This window comes from Terrapene carolina, unplaced genomic scaffold (assembly GCF_002925995.2).
Source record: "Terrapene carolina triunguis isolate 2854851 unplaced genomic scaffold, T_m_triunguis-2.0 Scaffold35022, whole genome shotgun sequence".
NCBI lineage: Eukaryota > Metazoa > Chordata > Testudines > Emydidae > Terrapene > Terrapene triunguis.
In genome coordinates this window covers 1,672,562-1,693,915 of record NW_020699373.1, presented here as the reverse complement: position 1 = coordinate 1,693,915, position 21,354 = coordinate 1,672,562, and the positions used below count along the sequence as shown (strand labels likewise).

Genomic DNA, 21,354 nt, shown 5'->3' with positions numbered 1-21,354 from the left:
CACACACACACACACACACACACACACACACACACACACACACACACCCCTAACCATAGGAAGACCAACAGGCTTGGGGTCTAGGCAAAGGTGCTAACTGTGAAGAATCAGATGCATTGTTGGAGCTTTATGTATAGAGCTTGCAAAGTCCTTATCCTGCCCTGTGCTTGACTCTGGTCAGTGCTGAGAGTTCATCATGTCCATCAGTGCTAAATTCACAGGAAATAATGAACAAAACCAAACAGAGTGGCGGGGGGGAAGGGGTGACCTAAACAAAAAATAAATTATGAGTTTCCCTTCTCCCTTGCAAATAATTTTCCTGCACAGGCATTCTTTTAGAAAATTATTGATCTGATCCTTGGTCTCCTTTCCTCTGCCCCCTACACCTGACATAAGTAGCTATGTGGGGATTTCTTTTAGGATATGTCTACAATCAAAAGTGTGATTGAAACTTGTGTAGGCATACCTGCATTAGCTTTAATCTAGCTACCACAGCTAAAAACAACCGTGACGATGCAGTGGCATGTGTTTCAACGCTGGCTGTACAAGCCCACCCCATAACCCTGAGTACACACTCAAGTTGTTAGCCTGTGCTGGTATCTGTGCTTCCATATCTTTGCGGCTATTTTTGGCCTGCTAGCTAGATTAGAGCTAGTGCATGTATGCCTACACGAAGTGCAGTCACACCTCTGATTACAGTGTAGACAACGTAAGAGGAACGACTGGGTGCCTTGGAGACAATGTTGCCTGCCCTCTGCCCGCCCTTTTGCGTAGTGGTTGTGATTAAGGGGAGGAGAATGCAGTCAGGTCATGATTGCTCTTTTGTGATCCCTGGCTGTCCGAAAGCTCTCTTGGATGTTGTTGCACCTAGGTATATCACTGAGGCTGCTATACGTTGTGGCAGGGGCCCAACCTACCCTTGGTCAGCATCAGGAGCATGAAGGAGCAACCTCACCAGCGTCAGTTGGGTTGGGCACAGCAATAGTACAGCTGAGGATCCTGCCTGTATGTTAGCATGAGATTTGTGTGTTAAATTTATTAATTATGCTATTTTTGTAATTAAAGAAAATAACGAAACAAATGTGGAAGAAGGCCCAAGAATAAAGCAGTTCAGAATGACCTCAGGGATCTCCCTTCTTGAGCGATGGCAGATCAGCGGCTTTATTAAAGTTGATGGACACTATTGCGCAGCACCAGCTTCTGTATGCTTTGACAGCAGACGAAGCTCCTGGTTACAGGGCCAGCTGCAAGTTATGAAAGAGAAGGGAGGTTAAGTTTCCAAAAAGAAGAAGAGAGGAACTTATTACAGGGGATGGGTCTCACTTCAAAAATTTTTTTTGAAATCTTTAGTGATCAGAAGAATTTAGCAACCATAACTTTTGATACTTTCTTTTGTTGCCTGTTATTTCATAGACTACATAAATGTGCTGAAGAGCAATGTATTACTTTTGAAGTTACAAAAGAAGACTGGCAAAAGGGATACTTTAGCTCCCTTAACTGTCATAAGAAGGGCTTTCTAATAGTGAATTCTCTCTCATGTAAGGCTTAGAGCTTTTGCTTCCCAACCTGTTAGATCTCTCTTTTTTAATTCGTATTAGGATACCTTATTAATTTTGTGAAGTAGTTCAGTACAAAAACCAAATAACAATCCTCACCAGCATTTACCAACTTGAGATAGGTGTGTGTATGTTTGTGCACACACCCAAATATAGAATTGTATTATATTGTGTTTAGTGTCTCAGATGTCACTCCCGCATTGTTATAGTATGTACAGTACTATACTATGGCAGATTTGCACTAGGCACAGCAATGATTTACTTGTCAGCCTAACCCTATTGATCTGGGTAGCCAATTTTGGTTAAAAGTAGAGATACTATAATAAATATATTAAAAGTTTTATCGGATGAGTACATGTGCTAAATATAATCACTTAGCTAAACTGATGAACACACGTCTATGCTATTTAATTACTATATTGACAGTGGTGCAGACACACAGGGATGCATGTCCTACAAGTGAAGATAAAATATTTATTCCGTTTCATCTCTGCTGTAATGTATTGATGAAAAACATGATAATTTTGATTCCAGGAATAATATAACTTCCCAACTAGGATTGGGTACGAATAGAAATACAACTATAGGAACGTGTCTGCCTGGATGGAGGTAATACTCATGCAGTTGTGGACAAGATGCTCTGTCATGCTAGGATCTCAAGAACGAGTAATTGTGTATAGTGGTTCCAGGAGTTATAAAACAATGCTAACCAATCAGCATTTCCAGCATCGCAACACAATTTCTAGAAGGATCACCTTATAAAGAAGGAAATTCAGGGAATATTAGTGGAGGTAAAATATGGCTCCTTAAAATGTTGGTGAAAAAGGTTATCAAAATATTCCTAGCTCACTGGCTACATCTGCAGTCCAAAATATACAACCCTTTGATATAAACTAGTGATGTCTACTACACAGGACACTTCTCATGAAAGTCTCATCAGGTTGCAAATTGGCAACACCTGACTTGTGATGAAGTAATGTGTACAGTACTGCCCTGCTATACTAGAGACTTGAATTTAAGACTTGGGACTCTCACTCCCTGTATCTTGGGCATATAGATTACAACCCATTCAGTCTTTGAGAGCAGTTGCCAGCATTCTTGCTCCGTGTTTGCCCTTCTGTTGGTGGTACAGAATATGCATAAGATGGGCTGGAGGTTGCACTTTATCCATATACTTAAATGTAGTAAAATAACATTTTCTTCAAGACTCAGAAATTTTCCCTAATTCAGATTCTAGTAGCTGATGTTAAAGATGCATATACAATTGCCAAAAATAATCTTTGTAAAAGCTACATGAATGTGCAAGAGTGATCAGGCAAAATGTCTAGTGCACGCAGGGACTGGACAATATTCTCTAATTTTATTGCAGCTGAGCACATTTTTTCTCTATTATTATGTTGCTCAGCTTAATCTCTTTCAGGTTCCGAAGAATGGTTCATCAAAAACTAGTTTTGGACTTTGGTTAAGAAAGACTTACTTGATGTTGTTTCAGGTTTATAGTCTAAGGAATTGTGATAAAACATTAGAAGGTTAAATCCAATCAATTGTTAATCTATCACTTAATAAATTGTAAACACTATCTTGGCACCAAAAAGTTGGGAAATTGTCAGTTTTTTACCACTTTAAGCAGGTGAAAGGGACATTTATGTTGGTAGACATTTTATCTTATCCAAGACAGACATTCTACTGTGACAGCAATATCTCTTATAATAGCTTCCAGCATACCAGATCTCGATCTAAAAAGCTTAAAACTCCAGAGGACGAGAGAGAATCAGCTATGATCGTTGGTGCAGAAATCATAGCCACTGAAGCAGCTACAGATGGCTTCAAGGTCAATGAAAAGCCAGAAGAAAAAGTGAAGCTGGTAAATTCAGAAGTGCCTTCTGGGGAAGAGAAAAACATTAGCAGAACGCAGCTGGATCAGCATTTATTGGATAATATTGAGGTCTCAGGTGAGATAAGGACTGATTATGTTTCACTTGTAAATTTTAGGCTATTGATATTACGATGCCATAAATCTGAGAATGATAAGGCAAATGTGTTGCTCCAAGTGGCATAACTAAAAATGCCTATTCATAAAGTTTTTATGCAGGGAAATCATGTAAGCAGGAGCATCACATGGTATTTTTATGTGATAGGAGCAAGAGCACAACCAATTTAAAATATTGAGCTGAGAGCAAAACAGGTAAAATTATTTTTACTCATTTATTTTTAAAAGAAAGGAACCTCCCCTCCAAAAAAGCACAAATGTTTTTAAATGAACTCCTTCCATAGATTGGCACATTGTAGTGAATGAAAAACTTGTCTGGAAAATGATATGAAGTACCTTATCCACTGAGAGAGACTGTACAGAATATATAAACTTGAGATGTACTGCTTACATTTACAAGCAGAAAACAAATTGTGTATAATGTTAGAGAGAGTCTTAGTTTTCCTTGTGCACAAAATCCCCCACTTCCAAGTGTACAAGTTCTATTACCTAAGCTACACTAGAAGTGTCTGCTAGAGAGCATGCTCACTATGCACACGTTACATACGCCGGTGCCAGCCCAGCATATTTCTACTTACCCTGCTTTGATACTGATATCTTTTCTGAGATTCATTCTCTTGTTAACTCTGAATTTCACTGTGGGCAAGGCATAGTCTCACACTCCTGTCCAGAAGGGAGCTTAGGCCCCAGTTAAGCAAAATACTTGAGCACATGCCTGACTCTAAGCACATGATTAGTCCCTTTGTTTTCAATTTGGCACCAAAACTGTTTTCAGGAATGAAGGATATTACCCTTACTGGAAATACCATCCTTGTTGAAATGTACGAACCAGAAGCTGTAGGCATTGTACAATTCCCAGCACCAGACAGACGACAAGGTGAATTGTCCAGTTTTGACTTCAGTAGGACTACTCATGTGCTTAGAAGTAAGCATGTGCATACTTTGCTGAGTTGGGACTTTACAATATCCACCCCTTTGCCTGATTTTCAGAAGTACTGATCATTTGCAATCCCATTGACTTAAATAGAAGTTGGGAGTGTTCATCACTATGGAAAAAACAAGTCCCTACTTAAGCGCCAAGGTGAAATACAAGCTTTGTAAAGTAGAGCTCAGTCCATTCTTCTTTTCATAATGAAAAGATGGAAGATTGGACCTTTGTAGAGGGAGCCTTGTGGATGTGACAGCCGGGCTATGTTGTTACGTGTATGGTGCTGGTAATTGGTGCCTGCAACCTCTGGCTGATACATCCCAACAATTAATTAAAGAAAATATACTTTATATCTGGAAGTTCTGCATTGATATCAGCTGGGACTACTTATTGGTAAATTCTGCAACCAGATAGATGATTTTAATATTCATTGTATACTGCACATGAAATTAATCTTTAGCAGCATTGATGTACAAAATTATTCACTGTAATTTTTGGTGATTTTTATGTCAGTGCTGCTATTTGCAGACAATTCTTGATATTTCTTATAAATATATTTTCCGTATTTTAAGTCATTATTTCTTGTTTACTGACAGATTTTCACACAGGCATAATAGGTGTAAATTTGGAGTATAAAGTTCAATATGCCAACCTTTTACAATGGTTATTTCAAGTAGTTAAATTGCTTGTAGGCTGTCAGAATAATCATGCCAAGTGCATATTGATAATTTCAACTGATACAAAAATGCTTTTTCTAGTTGTTCAAATTGAAAATGCCAATAGAAAGAAAAACAAGACGTAAAAAAAGTTTTACACTCTCAACTCAATATGCTATTACTTAAATTATTCTTTGATAAAACATATCATTCTACTTTTTAGTCTGGCCTTTTGTTGACGGAATGCTAGACAGGATTTCTAAATGAGAATCAGAGTTATGAAACTGGTCTTCAATTCAGACTGCTGTGAGAATGGTATAGAACAGTGGTCCCCAACGCGGTGCCCGCAGGCGCCATGGCGCCCGCTGGGACATCTATGTGTGCCCACGTACTGGCCGGCGGAGAAGCATCCGCCGAAATGCTGCCGAGAAGCGGCAACGTCAAGAGGCGTTGCCGCTGAAATGCTGCTGAGAAGCAGCGTCATCAAGAGGCATCGCCGCCGAACTGCCGCTGATTTTCGGCGGCTTTTCGGCGGCGACGCCTCTTGACGTTGCCGCTTCTTGGCGGCATTTCGGCGGATGCTTTTCCGCCGGCCACGGTCCTCGGTGGCTCGTCGTCCGATGCCCACCACACCGAAAAGGTTGGGGACCACTGGTATAGAATAATAATAATACAATATGAAATTTATTAACAAACCCATATTTTTGATACCTAGGGAACATCTGTTCAAACTCACTTTTCAGCCCTACTCCTGTAATGCAGAAAATTAAAACAGAAGATGAGGACAAGGAAGATTCCAGTATTGCTTTCTTTACACCTAAGAATTCTACACTCCCCATACCCACATCTGTTAGTTGTATAAAGGAAGAAGACGACTCTTTAAAATCTCAGAATCAGTCTGTGCAGGTTGAAACATGCCAGAAGTCACCTGGATATGCTTCCTTTGAATCGGAGAGCCTGGAAAAAGGGGAAACGAATAGTGTGTCCACAGAGGATGATGTCAGCGACCTAGAAAGCAGTGAAAGTAGCGAAAGTGGCTTGGAACCTGGAGAAATACCTGCCGTAAGAAAAAATACATTGAAAATACCCATTGTATATGAAACCTATTGCATGGTGGTTTTAATTTATTCATAATCAAGGGCACAGACACATGTCGAACAACAGCAGGCTACTAACCAAAACCTGCTGAACTTTGTGTGTAAGTCCCATTGAGTTCAGTGAGACTTGAACACATGCTTAAAATGAAGCATGTGCTTAAGGGCTCTCCTGATTAGGGATGATTTCCTGAATTGGGACAGAATTTTATTGCAGCTTACTTGATAATTTTTTTTCTTTTCCTATTTTGGATATCTGGTAATCTGACAGTAGGTAGGCAAGTCTGAATTGTCGGACGGTATAGCTAAGCCCCTCCCCTTTTCACTAACTACCAGAGTGGAGGACTCCCCCCGCTATAACTATACTAGGAAACTTAGCTAAAGCCTTTGAAATAAACTAAAAATAGAAAAGAAAGCATCCCATGAGAGCAGACGTGGCCACTACTATAAGATATTCAAGTGTGAGGAAAGAAACTTTTTACATATTCCAAGAACTGAGGAAAAATACCAATCATTTACCATGAGTCAATACCCTAAAATGTGTTAGGAGGATTGCTGGTTATTCAGAATAGGTGGATAGGAGGAAGGAAACTCACAGGGATACCACAATCAAATTTTTCTTCTCCTGCTATTGGAAAGTCTGGCAGTCTGACATGGGGATATGAACAGCAGTAAATAATCTCATGGTAAGACAAGTGATTTGAACTTGTCTGCCTGTGGCACATAATAGTTTAGTCTCCTAAGGGCTGTAATACTGTCATCTGTTTTCAGTTGTTAGGTTTAGTGTGTGGGTTCTGGTTGGTGTTGGTGGCCTGTGATATATAGAGGCTTAGACTGGATGATCTGATGATCCCTTCTGGCCTTAGACTTTGTGTAATTATACACTGTATTTACAACCACTAGCGAGGATGCTTAGGGAGGCAATACAGATTGTATCACCTTCCTACCAAATGTTGAGGGTTGGCAGATGACTAAAGATAGACCATATAGTAGCTGGCAAAAGTATGTTCTAAAGACAAGGTCACAACCTTGCAGATCTTTTCATAAAGGCTTGAGATCTTACCACTCCAGAGACTGCGTGTGACCTAGTGGAATAAGCCATGACATTGTTTGGTGGAAACATGTGTGGCTTTATGTACTTTGGCAAAACATGCTTTGATCTATATGGCAGTTGAAGTATTTGAGGCCTTCTCACCATTAACATCTGGATAATAGCGGATGAAAACATAACTTGACTTCCTGAAGGGTTTAATACATTAGATGTAAATCTTAATGGCCCTATATTCATCTAACATATGCTTTTTTCCCCCCTTCAGGTGAAATGGATTTAACAGAAGGAAGGTAGTGCAGTTTCCTGAGCTCTGTGGAAATTAATGTTTTACTTAGGAATAAGTGGAGGAAGAGAGAGATTAGTACCCTGAATACTAATTTAAAGGCTAGACAGGAAATCTGTGTACCAGAGGAGGTTGAAGGAGTTCAGCAGTGTGTAGAAAATGTGTAACATTGGGGTGAAAAGGTAAAGATCTTGGTTTGTTCATGGTGTTAATATGGACTGCTAGAAATTGCTGAATCTTGAACTAAAGAGCAGATCTGTTTAGCTCAGCTTCAGGATAACCTCGTGCTTTTAGAACTAGGAGTCCTGAGTTCATTCCCTGGAAATGAACTGACCAGACAAGTCATTGCAACTGGTGGGCGATTCAGGGATTTGAAGTACTGTGACCTCTGAAGGTTGTGATGAGCTTCCCCACATTCATCAAGTATATCTTTATCCCCCTCTAGTGGATGGACCACATAAAGGAGTGTTCATGAGTTTGCTATTGCCTCTGAGCTAATGGACTGGGTCCTTTAGCTCAGGCAATAGTGGTTCATGCATTCAGATTGAGCGATCTTGGTTTCAATCCTCACAGACGAACCGACCACAGGTGTTGTTACAGAAACAATATTGGACCCATTAATAGTGATAGAAACTTGGAAAACCATGCAGTCTTTGGAAAGAACAGCAGGGTACTGTAGGCTCCCTGTAAAGAGCCAATGACTTTGCATTAACTTTATAATTTCTGCGTTGAATCTGAATTTCCTTCTGAACTACTTGGGGGCCTTCAAATCCAATGTTGCTCTGTGAGTCCTGTCCTCTTGAGAACATTGCAGAATAGAGAGTACATTACCTTTTAGCATTTGAAAGATAGAACGGGCTCTGTTGCCCCTATTTGGAGATAATGACAGATGACTTCTTGTGTAATCTGGCACATCAGTTGATTTTTGGATGTTGGGGGCTTGATGAATCTGTTCCTGGGAAGAGTTCAGTTCAACTCAGTATCCATTCAGAATTAATTCTATAACCTAACCTGTTTAAGGTAGATCAATAGTGTGCAAAGTTTTTGGGGTCTTCCTCCTATTTTGTCCTGGGCCTTATACATGTGGACCAAAGAGTCTGGCCATTATTCTTAGAGGTGGAAGAAGGCATAGAGGTAAATTCAGATTTGCATCTCCTGATATGTCTCTTACCAGCTATTGTCCATCATCCACCTCTATTATTATCTATCTCTGTAGAAGTCAGAATCTCTTCTTTGACAGCAGGATGACCAGCCCAAAGGGCTGCCTGTTTCTACTATCAGGACAAAATTCCCTTCTGTTCTATCTCATAGAAGGAAGAGATTTCTTACCTTTGCCAGAAGTTTCCACCACTACTTTATCACCACTCCCCAAAGAACTTCACTTTGAAAATATTGAGGTACCCATCAGTTTGTCTTGTAAATCTCTTCCTGATGCTCTTAAACTAATCCATGTATGTGTGTAAGGGTACGGATTCACCCCTGCGGCACCCCCTACTGGTTGCTTTGGGGAATCAGCTCGTCCAGCGTCTGGAGCGCCCTCTGCAGGCCGCCTGTCCTCTTCTGGCCCCCGTGTCCCTCCCAAGACCCGGTGTCCCTATTACTGGGATGCTGCCCCCTGGCAGTACCCCACAGATCTGGGTCTTCCCTCCCTGGGGAACCCCCACCCACTATCCCCACCTTGCCTCAGTACTAGGCCACTGCCAGTCACCAACTAGCCCCCGCTCTGGGGCAGACTGCAGTATAGGCCACTCATCACTGGCAAGCGGGGGTTGGACTTGCTGCCTTGGCCTAGCCCTGGGCTGTCCTCTGCAACCCCCAGTACCTGTTGGCCTTATACTAGGCCGCAGCCTGGGGCTTTCCAGGCTGGAGCTCCTCAGCCTATCCCCAGCCCTGCTCCACTCAGGTACCCTACCTCTAGATCCCTGCAGCCACCACCCTTCTCTCTCTAAAGGTAGAGAGAGACTCGGCTGAGTGCTTGGCTCCCTGCCTTCATAGGGCCTGCTGAGTCTGTTTGGGGCGTGGCCCCAGCTGCAGCCACTTCCCCCAATCAGCTCAGCCTTCACACTGCCTGCTCCCTTGGCTATCTCAGGCCCTTCCAGGCAGGAGCAGGTGTCCACCCTGCTACAATGTGTGATGGTGTTTAAAGTCCTGGATCTCTCAGAAAATCTTCAGAGTAGCTAAGGAGGCATCTGCAACAAAGGATGAAGCAAGGGAACAAGCAATTCTTGTAGAACTGGGAAGAGTTTTTTGTCTTTGGCTGGTGGTTAATCAGTTAGGTTATTTGTCCAATACTGAGAGGGGCCTTCAGTAGCACGTAACTAGGGCAGAAGCTGTCAGCATTGCACAGGAAGCCCCAGAGTTTTTTCTCAGAAAGTCCTCAATCCTTTTGTCCGTAGCTATGAAGTCCTCCTCTGATGGAATCAGTGTTTCCATAAAAAGTGCGGCAACAACTACATCCCCTTTTGAAAATTTAAAGTATTTGGATTATGTTTTGGAAAAGAGTAAAATATTGGTATGTGATCATTAAAGTGTCTGGACTGATTAGACAACTCTCATTCCAAATTAGCTGTATCTAAGGGCTTGTTTTCACTACTGGGGTATGTTAACCTAAGTTACGCTACTCCAGCTACATTATTCACGTAGCTGGAGTTGACATAGCTTAGGTCGAATTATCCGACTGTCTTCACTGTGCTGTATCAATGGGAGAGCAACTTACCTAAATCTTCTTGGGGAGCTAGAGTACCGGGGTCGACCGGAGAACGCTCTGCTGTTAACCCCTGCTGCATCGATTGCAGCAGAGTCGATCTCCCCGTAGTGAAGACAAGCCCTGAGATTCTTTCTCAGAGGAATACACATTATTCCTTTTGTCCATTGAGAAAATACTATGTTATCATTTCACTAGCTCTGTGAGCAGGATTTTCCTCAGGTTTGTCCAATTGTGGGACAATGTCCATTGATTCTTCGTTGAGTGCTTGTTCATGTCAATTCCAATCAGGGGTTCGCGTGCCGCATGCACGACAGCCGGAAGATATTCCCCTAGCAATATCCATAGGATCTGCTTGGGCACCCGCTGGAGTTGCGCCTTCATGGCGCCCAATATAGAGCCCTACCAACCTGACCCCCCTCAGTTCCTTCTTACCGCCTGTGACGTCTAGCTGGAACTCCCCGTTGCTCTTGCCTCGGCAAGCGCATGTTAGCAGTGTTCATATATATAGTTAGTGTTAGATAGTGTAGTAGGTTTTTTTTTCATTCGGGGGGTCCCACCCCTCCCCTTTGTTTTTCCCTAGGACCGGGTTATGCCTCGGTCTCCTGGTTTTAAACCGTGCTTGGACTGTGGCAGGTTTATGCTGAAAAGTAACCCACACACTTCGTGCTTGAAGTGTCTCGGCGAGGGGAATCTTAGAGACAGGTACAAAATCTGTAGAAGTTTTTGCCTCAGGACTCTTAAAGACAGGGAGCAGCGCCTCCAAGTATTGTTTATGGAGGCAGCACTTCGGCCTCAGTCAGAGCCGGGCATGGCGGATCCGACTTCAAGTGCCGCATCCTCAGCGTGCAGTGCTCCGGCACCATCCATGCATGAGCTGCTGCCAAGGAAGGACTCTGCTAGAGACCCTCGGCACTGCCATGGCTCCGCCCACACCCAGACATCGGTGAGGCACCAGTCGCACTCCCCAGTGTCCCACAAACAGAAAAAGGCCAACAGAGGGCACTCCCCAGCCAGGTCTAAAGACCAGCTGGCCAATAAACCCCCATCCGGCACCCATTCGGTAGGGATTCCGTTAACTTCTGCCCCGGGATGGATCCAGTCGAGTCCAGACCCTCACCGCTCATCGGCGCGCCACCATGAAGACCTACAGCTCCCCTCCACCCCAGAGGCATTCCAGGCAGCAGTGGACCTTTTGGCGCTTACAGCGCCACCCTCACCTCCTAGGCAAGAGAGATCGCCAGCACCAGTTCCGGGCCCAGTACATTCCATGGGCAAACTGGCGATGATGTCGGCCATAAAACCACCATCCCTGTCGCATCAGCCTGCGGCATCGATGGCCCGTGTGGGTGAACTGCTCCGGTCCCCCAGTTGACACCGCTCTCTGTCACCAAGCAGCTCCGCTCCTCCATGGTCATCACAGTCTGAGACCTCGGAGTCGGAAGCGGAGTCATTGCACTCTAGTAGGAGCAGAAGATCCTGCTCCCACCGTGACTGACAGCCCTACCCGGCACCATGGCCTGGCCAATGGCAGGCTCCTCAGTGGCCCTTCTGGACACCCTGAGCCTATTGCCAGAGTGGCATCGGTGGCCTCAGCTTCTTTCGGGCAGACGCATACATCCTCCGCTCCGGGCATCCCGGTGGGAACCCATCCACCGACATCAATGGTCTTGGCTCCGATGGCGCCTTCGACGACCGTGGCACCGATCATGCCACTGGTGCTGGTGGCACCGGTTGCCGCTCCACCCTCGGCACTGATACCAGCACCGGCCATGGCACTAGCCGCAGTTCAGCTGCTCCTTGCCTGAGGGCTGAGGGCAGGGAAGAGACCTGGCCACCATTTCATCTTCCTTGTTACCGGATGAGGCGCTGGCAGGTTCCTCAACCGCTCTGGCCTCAGTGAACACAAGGGTCCTTCAGCAGCTGCTGAAACGGGTGGCTCAGAACCTTAATATCAAGACTGAGGAGGTGGTGGAGGAGGTCGATCCGATGGTCGACATCCTCCAGCCCCCCCTGCCCTTGGGCCATCCCACATCACACTGCCACTGATTAAAACGATCAGCGATGCCACTAAGAATCTGTAGCAGACCCTGTCCTCATTGCCTCTGATCGCAAAAAGGCACGAGCAGAGATACTTTGTTCCCTCTCGAGGATACGAGCATTTGTATACTCACCCCCCGCCGGACTCCCTGGTAGGAGACTCAGCTAATCAGCCCGAGCACCAGGGCTACCAGGGGCCCACTCCCAAGAACCACAAGGCCAAAAAACTGGACCTCTTTGGCAGGAAAATATACTCTGTGGGGGGTTTGCAGCTTCGTATCGCTAACCACCAGGCGGAGGTTAGCAGATACAACTTATAATACTCGTGGCGCAATGGAAATATTCACAGAGCTCCTGCCTACGGGCTCTCATGTGGAGTTTTCCGCGCTTGTAGAGGAAGGCAAATTGATTTCCTGCACAACCCTGCAGGCAGCCTTGGATGCAGCAGACGCCGCCTCTCACACCATTGCTTCAGGGGTGGCTATGAGAAGGAGTTCCTGGCTTCAGGTCTCAGGCCTATTGTACGAGGTGAAGCAGACAATTTAGGATCTCCCCTTCGAGGGCCAGTCTCTGTTTTCAGAAAAGACTGACTCCCGTCTGCATAGCCTCAAGGACTCTCAGGCCATCCTGAAGTCCTTGGGCTGCCACACGCCTGCGACCCAAAGGAGGCACTTCAGACCTCCCTAACCCCCACCAATACAGAGACTGGATCCTCCCTGCCTTACCTTTTCATTCTGTCTATCCCTGTACTTTCACGCGTATTTTCATGTAGCAATCACTTCGTCCCACAGAAAATACCTCGGTCTGTCAGCGGTGCCTCATGTATTCACCAAATGCATGGCAGTCGTGGCCGTGTTTCTGCACAGGCGCCAGGTACCTTCCCGTACCTTGACGACTGGCTGTTCAAGGGCCGCTCCAGGCCTCCAGTGGAGGCGCAAGTCGAATTCATCATAGCGACATTAGACGAGCTGGGCCTTCTCCTAAACAGGGGGAAGTTGACTCTATCCCCCCTTCAGCGGATAGAGTTCATAGGGGTGGTTCTGGACTCAACCCAGGCTAGGGTGTACCTGCAGGAGACAAGGTTCCGGGCCATGGGCGACATTATTCGGAGTCTCAGGCAGTTTCCAACCACCACAGCACAAAATTGCCTAAGACTCCTCGGACACATGGCCGCCTGCACCTACATGGTGCAACACGCCAGGCTCAGGCTTCGGCCTCTCCAGTTGTGGCCAGTCTCTGTGTGTCGGCCAGTTCAAGACAGTTTGGACAGCGTAGTGACTCTGGCTCACACGGTCCTTGACTCCCTTCTGTGGTGGCTCGACCCACAGGTGGTGTGTGCAGGGGTCCCCTTCGCCAGTCCCCAACCAACTCTCTTGTTGGTGATGGACGCATCAGACTTGGGCTGGGGAGCGCGTTTGGGAGACCTCAGGACACAAGGCCTCTGGTCTCGGCGGATCTGGCTTTCCACATCAATGTCAGAGAGCTGAGAGCGGTGTGCCTGGTGTGCCAGACTTTCCGAGCCCACCTAACAGGGAGTTGTGTATCGATTATGACAGACAACACCACAGCGATGTTTTATATCAACAAACGGGGGTGCATGCTCCTCTCCCCTGTGCCAGGAAGCCCTCATGCTGTGGGACTTCTGTGTAGAGCATTTGATTAATCTGCAAGCATTGTACCTCCCTGGAGTACAGAATGAGTTGGCGAACTACCTCAGCAGGTCATTCCACAGCCACGAGTGGTCCCTGCGCCCGTATGTCACAAACTCCATCTTCCAACAGTGGGGGTTTCCCCAGATAGACCTGTTCGCCAGCAGTTTTGCTCCTTATACAACCACAGTTCGGACTCCTCTAGTGGATGCGTTCCTCTTCCTGTGCGGAGACCATCTCCTTTACGTGTTCCCATCCCACTCATTCACAAGCTGTTCCTCAAAATAAGGAGGGAACAAGCTTCAATGATACTGGTAGCTCCAGCCTGGCCCTGATAACGCTGGTACACATTGCTCCTGGAAATGTTCGTGGAAGCCCCAGTCACCTTGCCGCTCTTCTTGGACTTAATAACTCAGGACCATGGCCGCCTTCAGCACCCGAACCTCGAGTCGTTGCCCCTTATGGCGTGGAAGCTCCATGGCTGAACCCGATGGAGCTTGCCTGCTCGGACCAGGTTAGACAATCCTCCTTGGCAGTAGAAAACCCTCCACCAGGGCGACCTACCTTGCCAAGTGGAAGCGATTTTCAATCTGGGTGGCGCAGCATCATTCATCTCCAACGCTCACCACTCCTCCTTATATTGGACTACTTCCTCCACCTCAAGCAGCAAGGTCTGTCCATGTCTTCAATAAAGGTTCACCCAGCCGCCATTTTAGCCTTCCATCCAGGTACAGACGGCCAGTCGGTCTTCGCCAACCCTATGGTCAGTCGTTTTCTGAAAGGTCTCGACAGGCTATAGCCACAGGTCAGGCAACCGATCCTGGCTTGGGACCTCAACATGGTCCTTTCCAGACTCATGGGACCGCCCTTTGAACCTTTGGTGAAGTACTCCCTGCTCTATCTCTCATACAAGGTAGCGTTTCTGGCAGCGATAACCTCAGCCAGGAGGGTGTCTGAACTCAAGGCCCTGACATCAGAGCCTTGCACTGTGTTCCATAAGGACAAGGTCCAGCTCAGGCCTTACCCGGCTTTCCTCGCGAAGGTTGCCTCCCAATTTCACATCAACCAGGACATCTTCCTCCCAGTATTCAATCCTAAGCCTCACTCGAGCGGCAGGGAGCAAAGGCTTCACTCAGTGGATGTCTGCAGAGTGCTAGCCTTCTACATTGAGAGGATGAAGCTGTTCCGAAAGTCTGTCCAGTTATTCGTGGCAGTGGCGGATAGAATGAAAGGTCTTCCCATGTCTTCTCAATGGATTTCTTCCTGGATCACGTCCTGCATCCTTGAGTGCTACAACCTGGCAGGGGTGCCTGCTCCTCCAATCACTGCGCACTCCACCAGGGCTCAGGCCTCTTCAACGGTGTTCCTGGCGCAGGTTTCCACGCAGGAAATATACAGAGGGGCGACATGGTCCTCCATACACACTTTCACCACGCACTATGCAATCACCCAGCAGGCCAGAGACGATGCAGCCTTTGGAAGAGTGGTGCTCCAATCAGTGGAAACTCCAACCCCGCCTCCTGAATTTGGGCTTGGGAGTCACCTGATTGGAATCGACGTGAACAAGCACTCAAAGAAGAAAAAACGGTTACTCACCTTCTCGTAACTGTTGTTTTTCGAGATGTGTTGTTCATGTCCATTCCAATACCCATCCTCCTTCCCCACTGTTGGAGTAGCCAGCAAGAAGGAACTGAGTGGGGGTCGGGTTGGCAGGGCCCTATATTGGGCACCATGAAGGCGCTACTCCAGGGAGTGCCCAGGCCGACCCTGCGGATACTGATGGGGAAAAAAATCTTCCGTCTGTCATGCATACGGCGCACGCACACCTGATTGGAATGGACATGAACAACACATCTCGAAGAACAACAGTTACGAGAAGGTGAATAACCATTTTATTCAGAACTCTCCATAACTTAGAATCATAAAATTGATGGGAAAAGTCTATCATGAGCTTCTTCTTCAGGCCCTTCTTCAGGGAGCTCCTGTTCTTCCAGCCAAGAGGTGAGAGAGGAATGGGAACATTTACCTTCTTCATTCTTCGATTTTTTTTGTATGAAAACCACTCATTTTTTCTTTTCATGTGTTAGAAAAAAAAGAGTCATATATGGAGGGGAGGGAAGGGTCAGGTAATGGAAAACAAGTGAAGGTTTTCATCAAACCTTTGAAACTCTGAATAGGCTCCAGTAAAGATCACTTAGATCTCAGATGAGTAATATCCTGACCCGTTAGAGTGTGCCCTGGATCATCAGAATCACTAATGGCTGGTCCATACTGGGGCGGGGGATCGATATAGGAAACGCAACTTCAGCTACGAGAATAGCGTAGCTGAAGTCGACGTTTCCTATATCGAACTAAAAGTGCCTACTTCGGGTCCACGTGGCGCAGGCAGGCTCCCCCGTCGACAGCACTTCCTCCTCTCGGCGAGCAGGAGTTCCGCAGTCGACGGGGGAGCGCTTCTGGGATCGATCTATCGCGTCCAGATGAGATGCGATAAATTGATCCCAGAAGATCGATCTCTACCCGCCGAATTAGGCGGGTAGTGTGGACCAGCCCTAAGAATGGACTATTTCTCTTTTTTGGTTTGCTTGTTTGTTTGCATGTATGTCAAGGAGGTTTGAAGGATTGGATGGAGGAGGATGATACAAAAATAATTTGGATATTTGTGATCCGTAGATAGAGCCTGGACTTCAACAGGAAGTGGTCCATATACACGGATGGTGGGTGGGATGTTGATTTAGGGAGAAAGAGGAAATTGAGTTAAGGACCCCAGAACAAATGGAGGATCAAAGGCCATGAACCACTGTCTAATGAGAGGCGAAAGAGTACAGTATCCGGTTAAAATTTCAGCACAGTGGGCTGGATTCATGAGGGAATAGCTTCCCAAGGGCATGAGGCAGAGGAGTGGGGAACATGCTGACTTGTCATTGGAACTGGTCCCCATAGGCTACTGGCTTCCTCAAGTAAAGCAGCTGATACAACCAGGCCATCTGCTGCAGAAGCTGATGAAGAGCTCCTGTGGGGCAGCATGGTTGAGACAAGGCTCTTGTTTTTCTTAGTTACATCAGCTAGTGTGGCTTTTTTCTGTGGGCTCAGTGGGATTGGGACCACATTTCTGACTTGAAGCTATGGCTTCTGTCTGCCCCCTTGCTTGTGGATCTTTATTCTCCTGCTTGTGTTAGCACTGAGATGGGTGAACGCAAGGACATGGTATTGGAGGCATACGAAGAGTACAATGACTCCTCAAGGTATATCTGAAACAGGCGTTATGTATTGGAGGCACGAGGCTTCTTATCCCTTTTGGACTTCCGAGATGCATCTAAGGTGCCTTTAGGAGAAGTCCTCATGTTCAATAGTGTCAATTTGTATTTTTAATTAGTACATTTAGTAAAATCTTCTCATTATTACCCACTACAAAATGCACAATTTCTGTTTTCTCATGCTGAGATAAGAGGCAGTCAGGATTATCTTAGAGAAGCAGAACAATTGTGGACCTTAGCGAAAAGAGGAGTATGTAGCTGCTGTATGACAGACTGGACCTGCCTCTGATATTAGCAGAGAGGAAGGAAAACTGACTGTTGCATTGCCAGACATACCCAAAGTAGGGGAAATATAATTTAGAGGCAGAAATAAAACAGCACTTGCCCTTTTACAGACATGAAAATTGCACTAATAATTTTTTAGAGAGATGTGAGATTTAAGTCCTGACACCACTCCTCCCCTTGTAATAATATTAAGTACTATAAACATCTTTTCAATGTTGTGATCATATTGTGTAACAGGTTATATTTAATTTATCTGTTTGGGTACCTCTCAGACATTCCCAAGTGGCTTTTCAAATATTTTCCAGTACACCTCCTCTGTGTTACGGTTGTACAGAATTATCTTACAGAGGCTATTAGGAAGGCCAGTCTGCCTTACTTTTTTGCTCAGCTAGTTGCATCTTTTGATGTCATAAACCCAGCCTTAGCCACAACATCCTCCTCCCTCCACGTATTTTAGTAAACAGTATGTAGCTCTGTATTGTAGCTGCTGACAGCCTTGATTTGCTGTTTTCTTGCTCTCAAGGATGTGAATTGTTTTGTCAGTCATCTCCTTTATCTTTCCTCCTTACCTAGACTGGCGAACTCCAGAAGTGATCTCTGGTACTGATCCTTGATAAATGAGGCTGTTGTGACTTGATTTTCCCTTTTTTTTTAAAAGTACCCATATGATGATAATTACTGACAACTGCATGAAGCCACCACAGGGTGAATAGCATGGCTGTGCAGATAAATGAAATGGCACGCACATTTCCATTTAATACCTTATGAGTCAGTGTGATAAAATGTTTTGAAATATACAGCAGTATTCTAGCGTACATTACATTTTCAGCCAGTGTTAATCTTTATTCAGTAAATTTAGCATTTATTTGTTGTAATTATATGTTAATGGTTGCTTTGTGTTTCTTTTTAAAGACAAACTTAAATGTTGCATTTTAACTTTTAGTTCCTAAACTGAATGGGTGAAAAGTTATGAAGAAAAACTGTGCATGTTTTTTTAATATGTTGTCCTAATACCAAGTTGTTTTCCACACCTTTTTCTGAAGTAAAGTGAGAGATTGTCCCGTCTCCTGGATCTAACAAAATAACTAATGTCAGACAAATTTTTGAACCATCAATGAGAGGTTTTTTTTACATGCCTTATGTGAGAATTTATCTAACAAAGTAGATACTTTATACTATTAGCAGAAGAATGTTCGTGCTTACCAGCATTAGTTTTGTTCAGTTTCCAACTAAACTAAACGTGGTTTCTCCCTTTCAGTTAGCAGAAATTGAAAGAAAGAAAACATGTAAGAGTTGGCGTCATCCACTAAGTAAACCCCCGGCCAGATCTCCTATGACACTGGTTAAACAGCAGGCAGTAAGTGATGAAGGTGAGCATGGTTTTAATGTGTTTCTCTAATTATATCTGTCTGTCTTTATAAACGCGTATACATATATATTTTAACTATGACAAAAGTGCTGAAGATAACAGTATTTTGACTGTGTGGGAAATCTTCTAAAGTTGCAGAATAATTCCATTGAAAAGCTTTCAGCATGCTTGCTGAATTCATGGGTTCTTCCTTTCTTTTCCCCCGTTTTCACTTAAATTCTCCTAAACATATTAGAACTGTCTTGTAAGAAGCTCAGAACAGTATGAAGTCCTTTAAAGTGCTGTGTGTGGGATGAAGACACTTTCTGTAGCCAGATCTCCTTTGTTGGATTTCACAGCAATTGGTTTTAGCAGCAAACTTTACATCTTATTGTAGGAAGGCAAGTGTAGCTATGACATACCATTTCTAGATCTTCAGAACATCAATCCTGCTTGCAAACTGTACCTCATTGGACTTTTGTTTTTTTTTTTTTGCATTGTGATTCCATTGTTTTATAGACATCCAGTTGGAGGCTTGAAAAGCGGTTCTGGTAAAAGACATCTGTAGTCTTGATTCATGAAAGAGACCACAGATGTTCCAAAACATCAGAAAGGTTACCGGCAGTCTTTATTATACCTTGAATTCTGGCCCCACAATTGGTTAAAAATATAAAGGGAAACAATTAAATAGACTGCTCTCTCTCTCTAGGTTTGACAAAGCCATTTTACTGTATCTATTGAAAATGGAGAGCTACTGAGCATATCCCACATACATTCCTTATTTTACTCCTGAGGGCATTCTGCGCCAAAAAAATAAAAATTCTGTGAACAATATTTTAAAATTCTGCACGTTTTATTTGCCAATAAATAAATACAGAGGCTCCAGCATGGCAGAGGGGAGCATAGGCCACTGGCTACATGAAGGTGGGGGAATCACGGGGATTGTGTGGATGGGGAGCAGCCCTCTGTACAGTGACCCCTCCCCCCACAACTGAGGAGCGATGGGCAGGAAGCAGGGGAGGATGATGAGCTTCCTGCAGCTGCAGGAAGTTTCTGGGGGTGGGTCTGAAACAGCCCCAGCCACTCCTTGCAGGGGAGGAAGAAGCCTCATCCTCCCCTGTCTCCAACCCAGCTGGGACTAGCAGCTGATCCCGCCTTAGGGTTAGGAGCCACTGGCTGAAGTGTCCCCAGCCCCACTGTGATTTACCTCTCCGCTGTCTGTTCTGGGTGCCTGAAATGATGTACCCGTGCTGCTAGGGAGTGGTGCGGCGTGACTGCTCTTGCAGCTTCTCTTTGCTTCCCTGTCAGAAAGTCATTTTTCTGTGGGGGAAGCAAAGAAATCTGCAGGGGACATGAATTCTGTGCATATGCAGTGGTGCAATATTTCCCCAGGAGTATCATTTATACCATTCATATAGTTATACCAGTAAGTTTCTGTAACAGGCAAAGTTCAAGATTTTAACAACTGGGGATCAGATTCTCAGCACAGCTGAAGAGACTGGCATAAATGTAGGCCAACTAAAAGCAAAAATAGCCCTTAATGAAATTTTAAAGCTACCCAGGACTGCCTCCCTATCCTCATTTCTGACACAATTCCTCCTCTGTGCGGGAATCAGCAGCAGCAGCATTAAGGTAGCTTTCTGCTTGCTTTGGTGGTGCACAAAGGAGATGGTTTCAGGGCAAAGAATCTGGCTCCTAAATTCACATTTAAGCAGTTAAATAATTTTCAAAAACACTGAGCACAGAGCAGCTCCCATTGACTTCCAGGAGAGCTGCTATGTACTCAGCACTTCTGAAATTTAGTCCAGTCGCTTAGATGCCTAAATAAGGAGCCTAATATTATGCACTCCAATCTTTCCACAATATTAAAACTGTGCACCTCAAAGCGATACCACCATAGACTGGACAGTTTTTTTAATAGATCCAAATAGAATTGGGTTTCTCCCATAATATTTCAATCTGAGGGGGTTGTGAAAAAATAGTAAGGTCAAAATGATATAGTACAGCCATCAAGCTATTCAGTATGCCAGCTTCACTCATGTATAAGGTGCTTTTGCTTTCCTTAACTGTTATAAGCAATGGTGTCTGTGTGTGTGTGTGTGTGTGTGTGTGTGTGTGTGTGCAGGGCTGGTGCAAGGATATTTTGTGCCCTAGATGAAACTTCCCCCTTGCGCCTCCCCTCCCCTCCCCCCGGAGCATCGCTTATTATAAACTTTCAAAAATGAATACAGTGGAATCATATCTTACGCGGGGGTTAGGTTCTAAGGTCAGCGAGTAAGAGGAAAATCGCGTATAGTGAAAATTACCATAAAGTACAGTACACACAGTATACAGTAGAACAGGAGTTCTGTTCACGCAGGAACCGGCGGACGGAACCCCAGACGCTGGCCCCGCTCAGCCCGCTGCCAGCCGGGGTCCCAGGGCCGGCGGCTGGGACCTCAGCCCGCTGCCAGCCGGGGTCCCAGGGCCGGCGGCTGGGACCTCAGCCCGCTGTCAGCCAGGGTGAGCGGAAC

The 21,354-nt window shown here is 45.3% G+C and overlaps 1 protein-coding gene across 1 annotated transcript in view; it reads left to right on the top strand.

The window, feature by feature from the left end:
- Positions 1 to 21,354, top strand: part of LOC112116425 (lysine-specific demethylase 4C) — a 438,460-nt gene that overhangs the window by 252,236 nt on the left and 164,870 nt on the right. Inside the window, exons 14-16 of the mRNA XM_026646385.1 lie at positions 3,270 to 3,508; positions 5,846 to 6,192; positions 18,752 to 18,863. Coding sequence (XP_026502170.1) covers positions 3,270 to 3,508; positions 5,846 to 6,192; positions 18,752 to 18,863 — 698 coding nt within the window. The remainder of the gene's footprint in view (positions 1 to 3,269; positions 3,509 to 5,845; positions 6,193 to 18,751; positions 18,864 to 21,354) is intronic.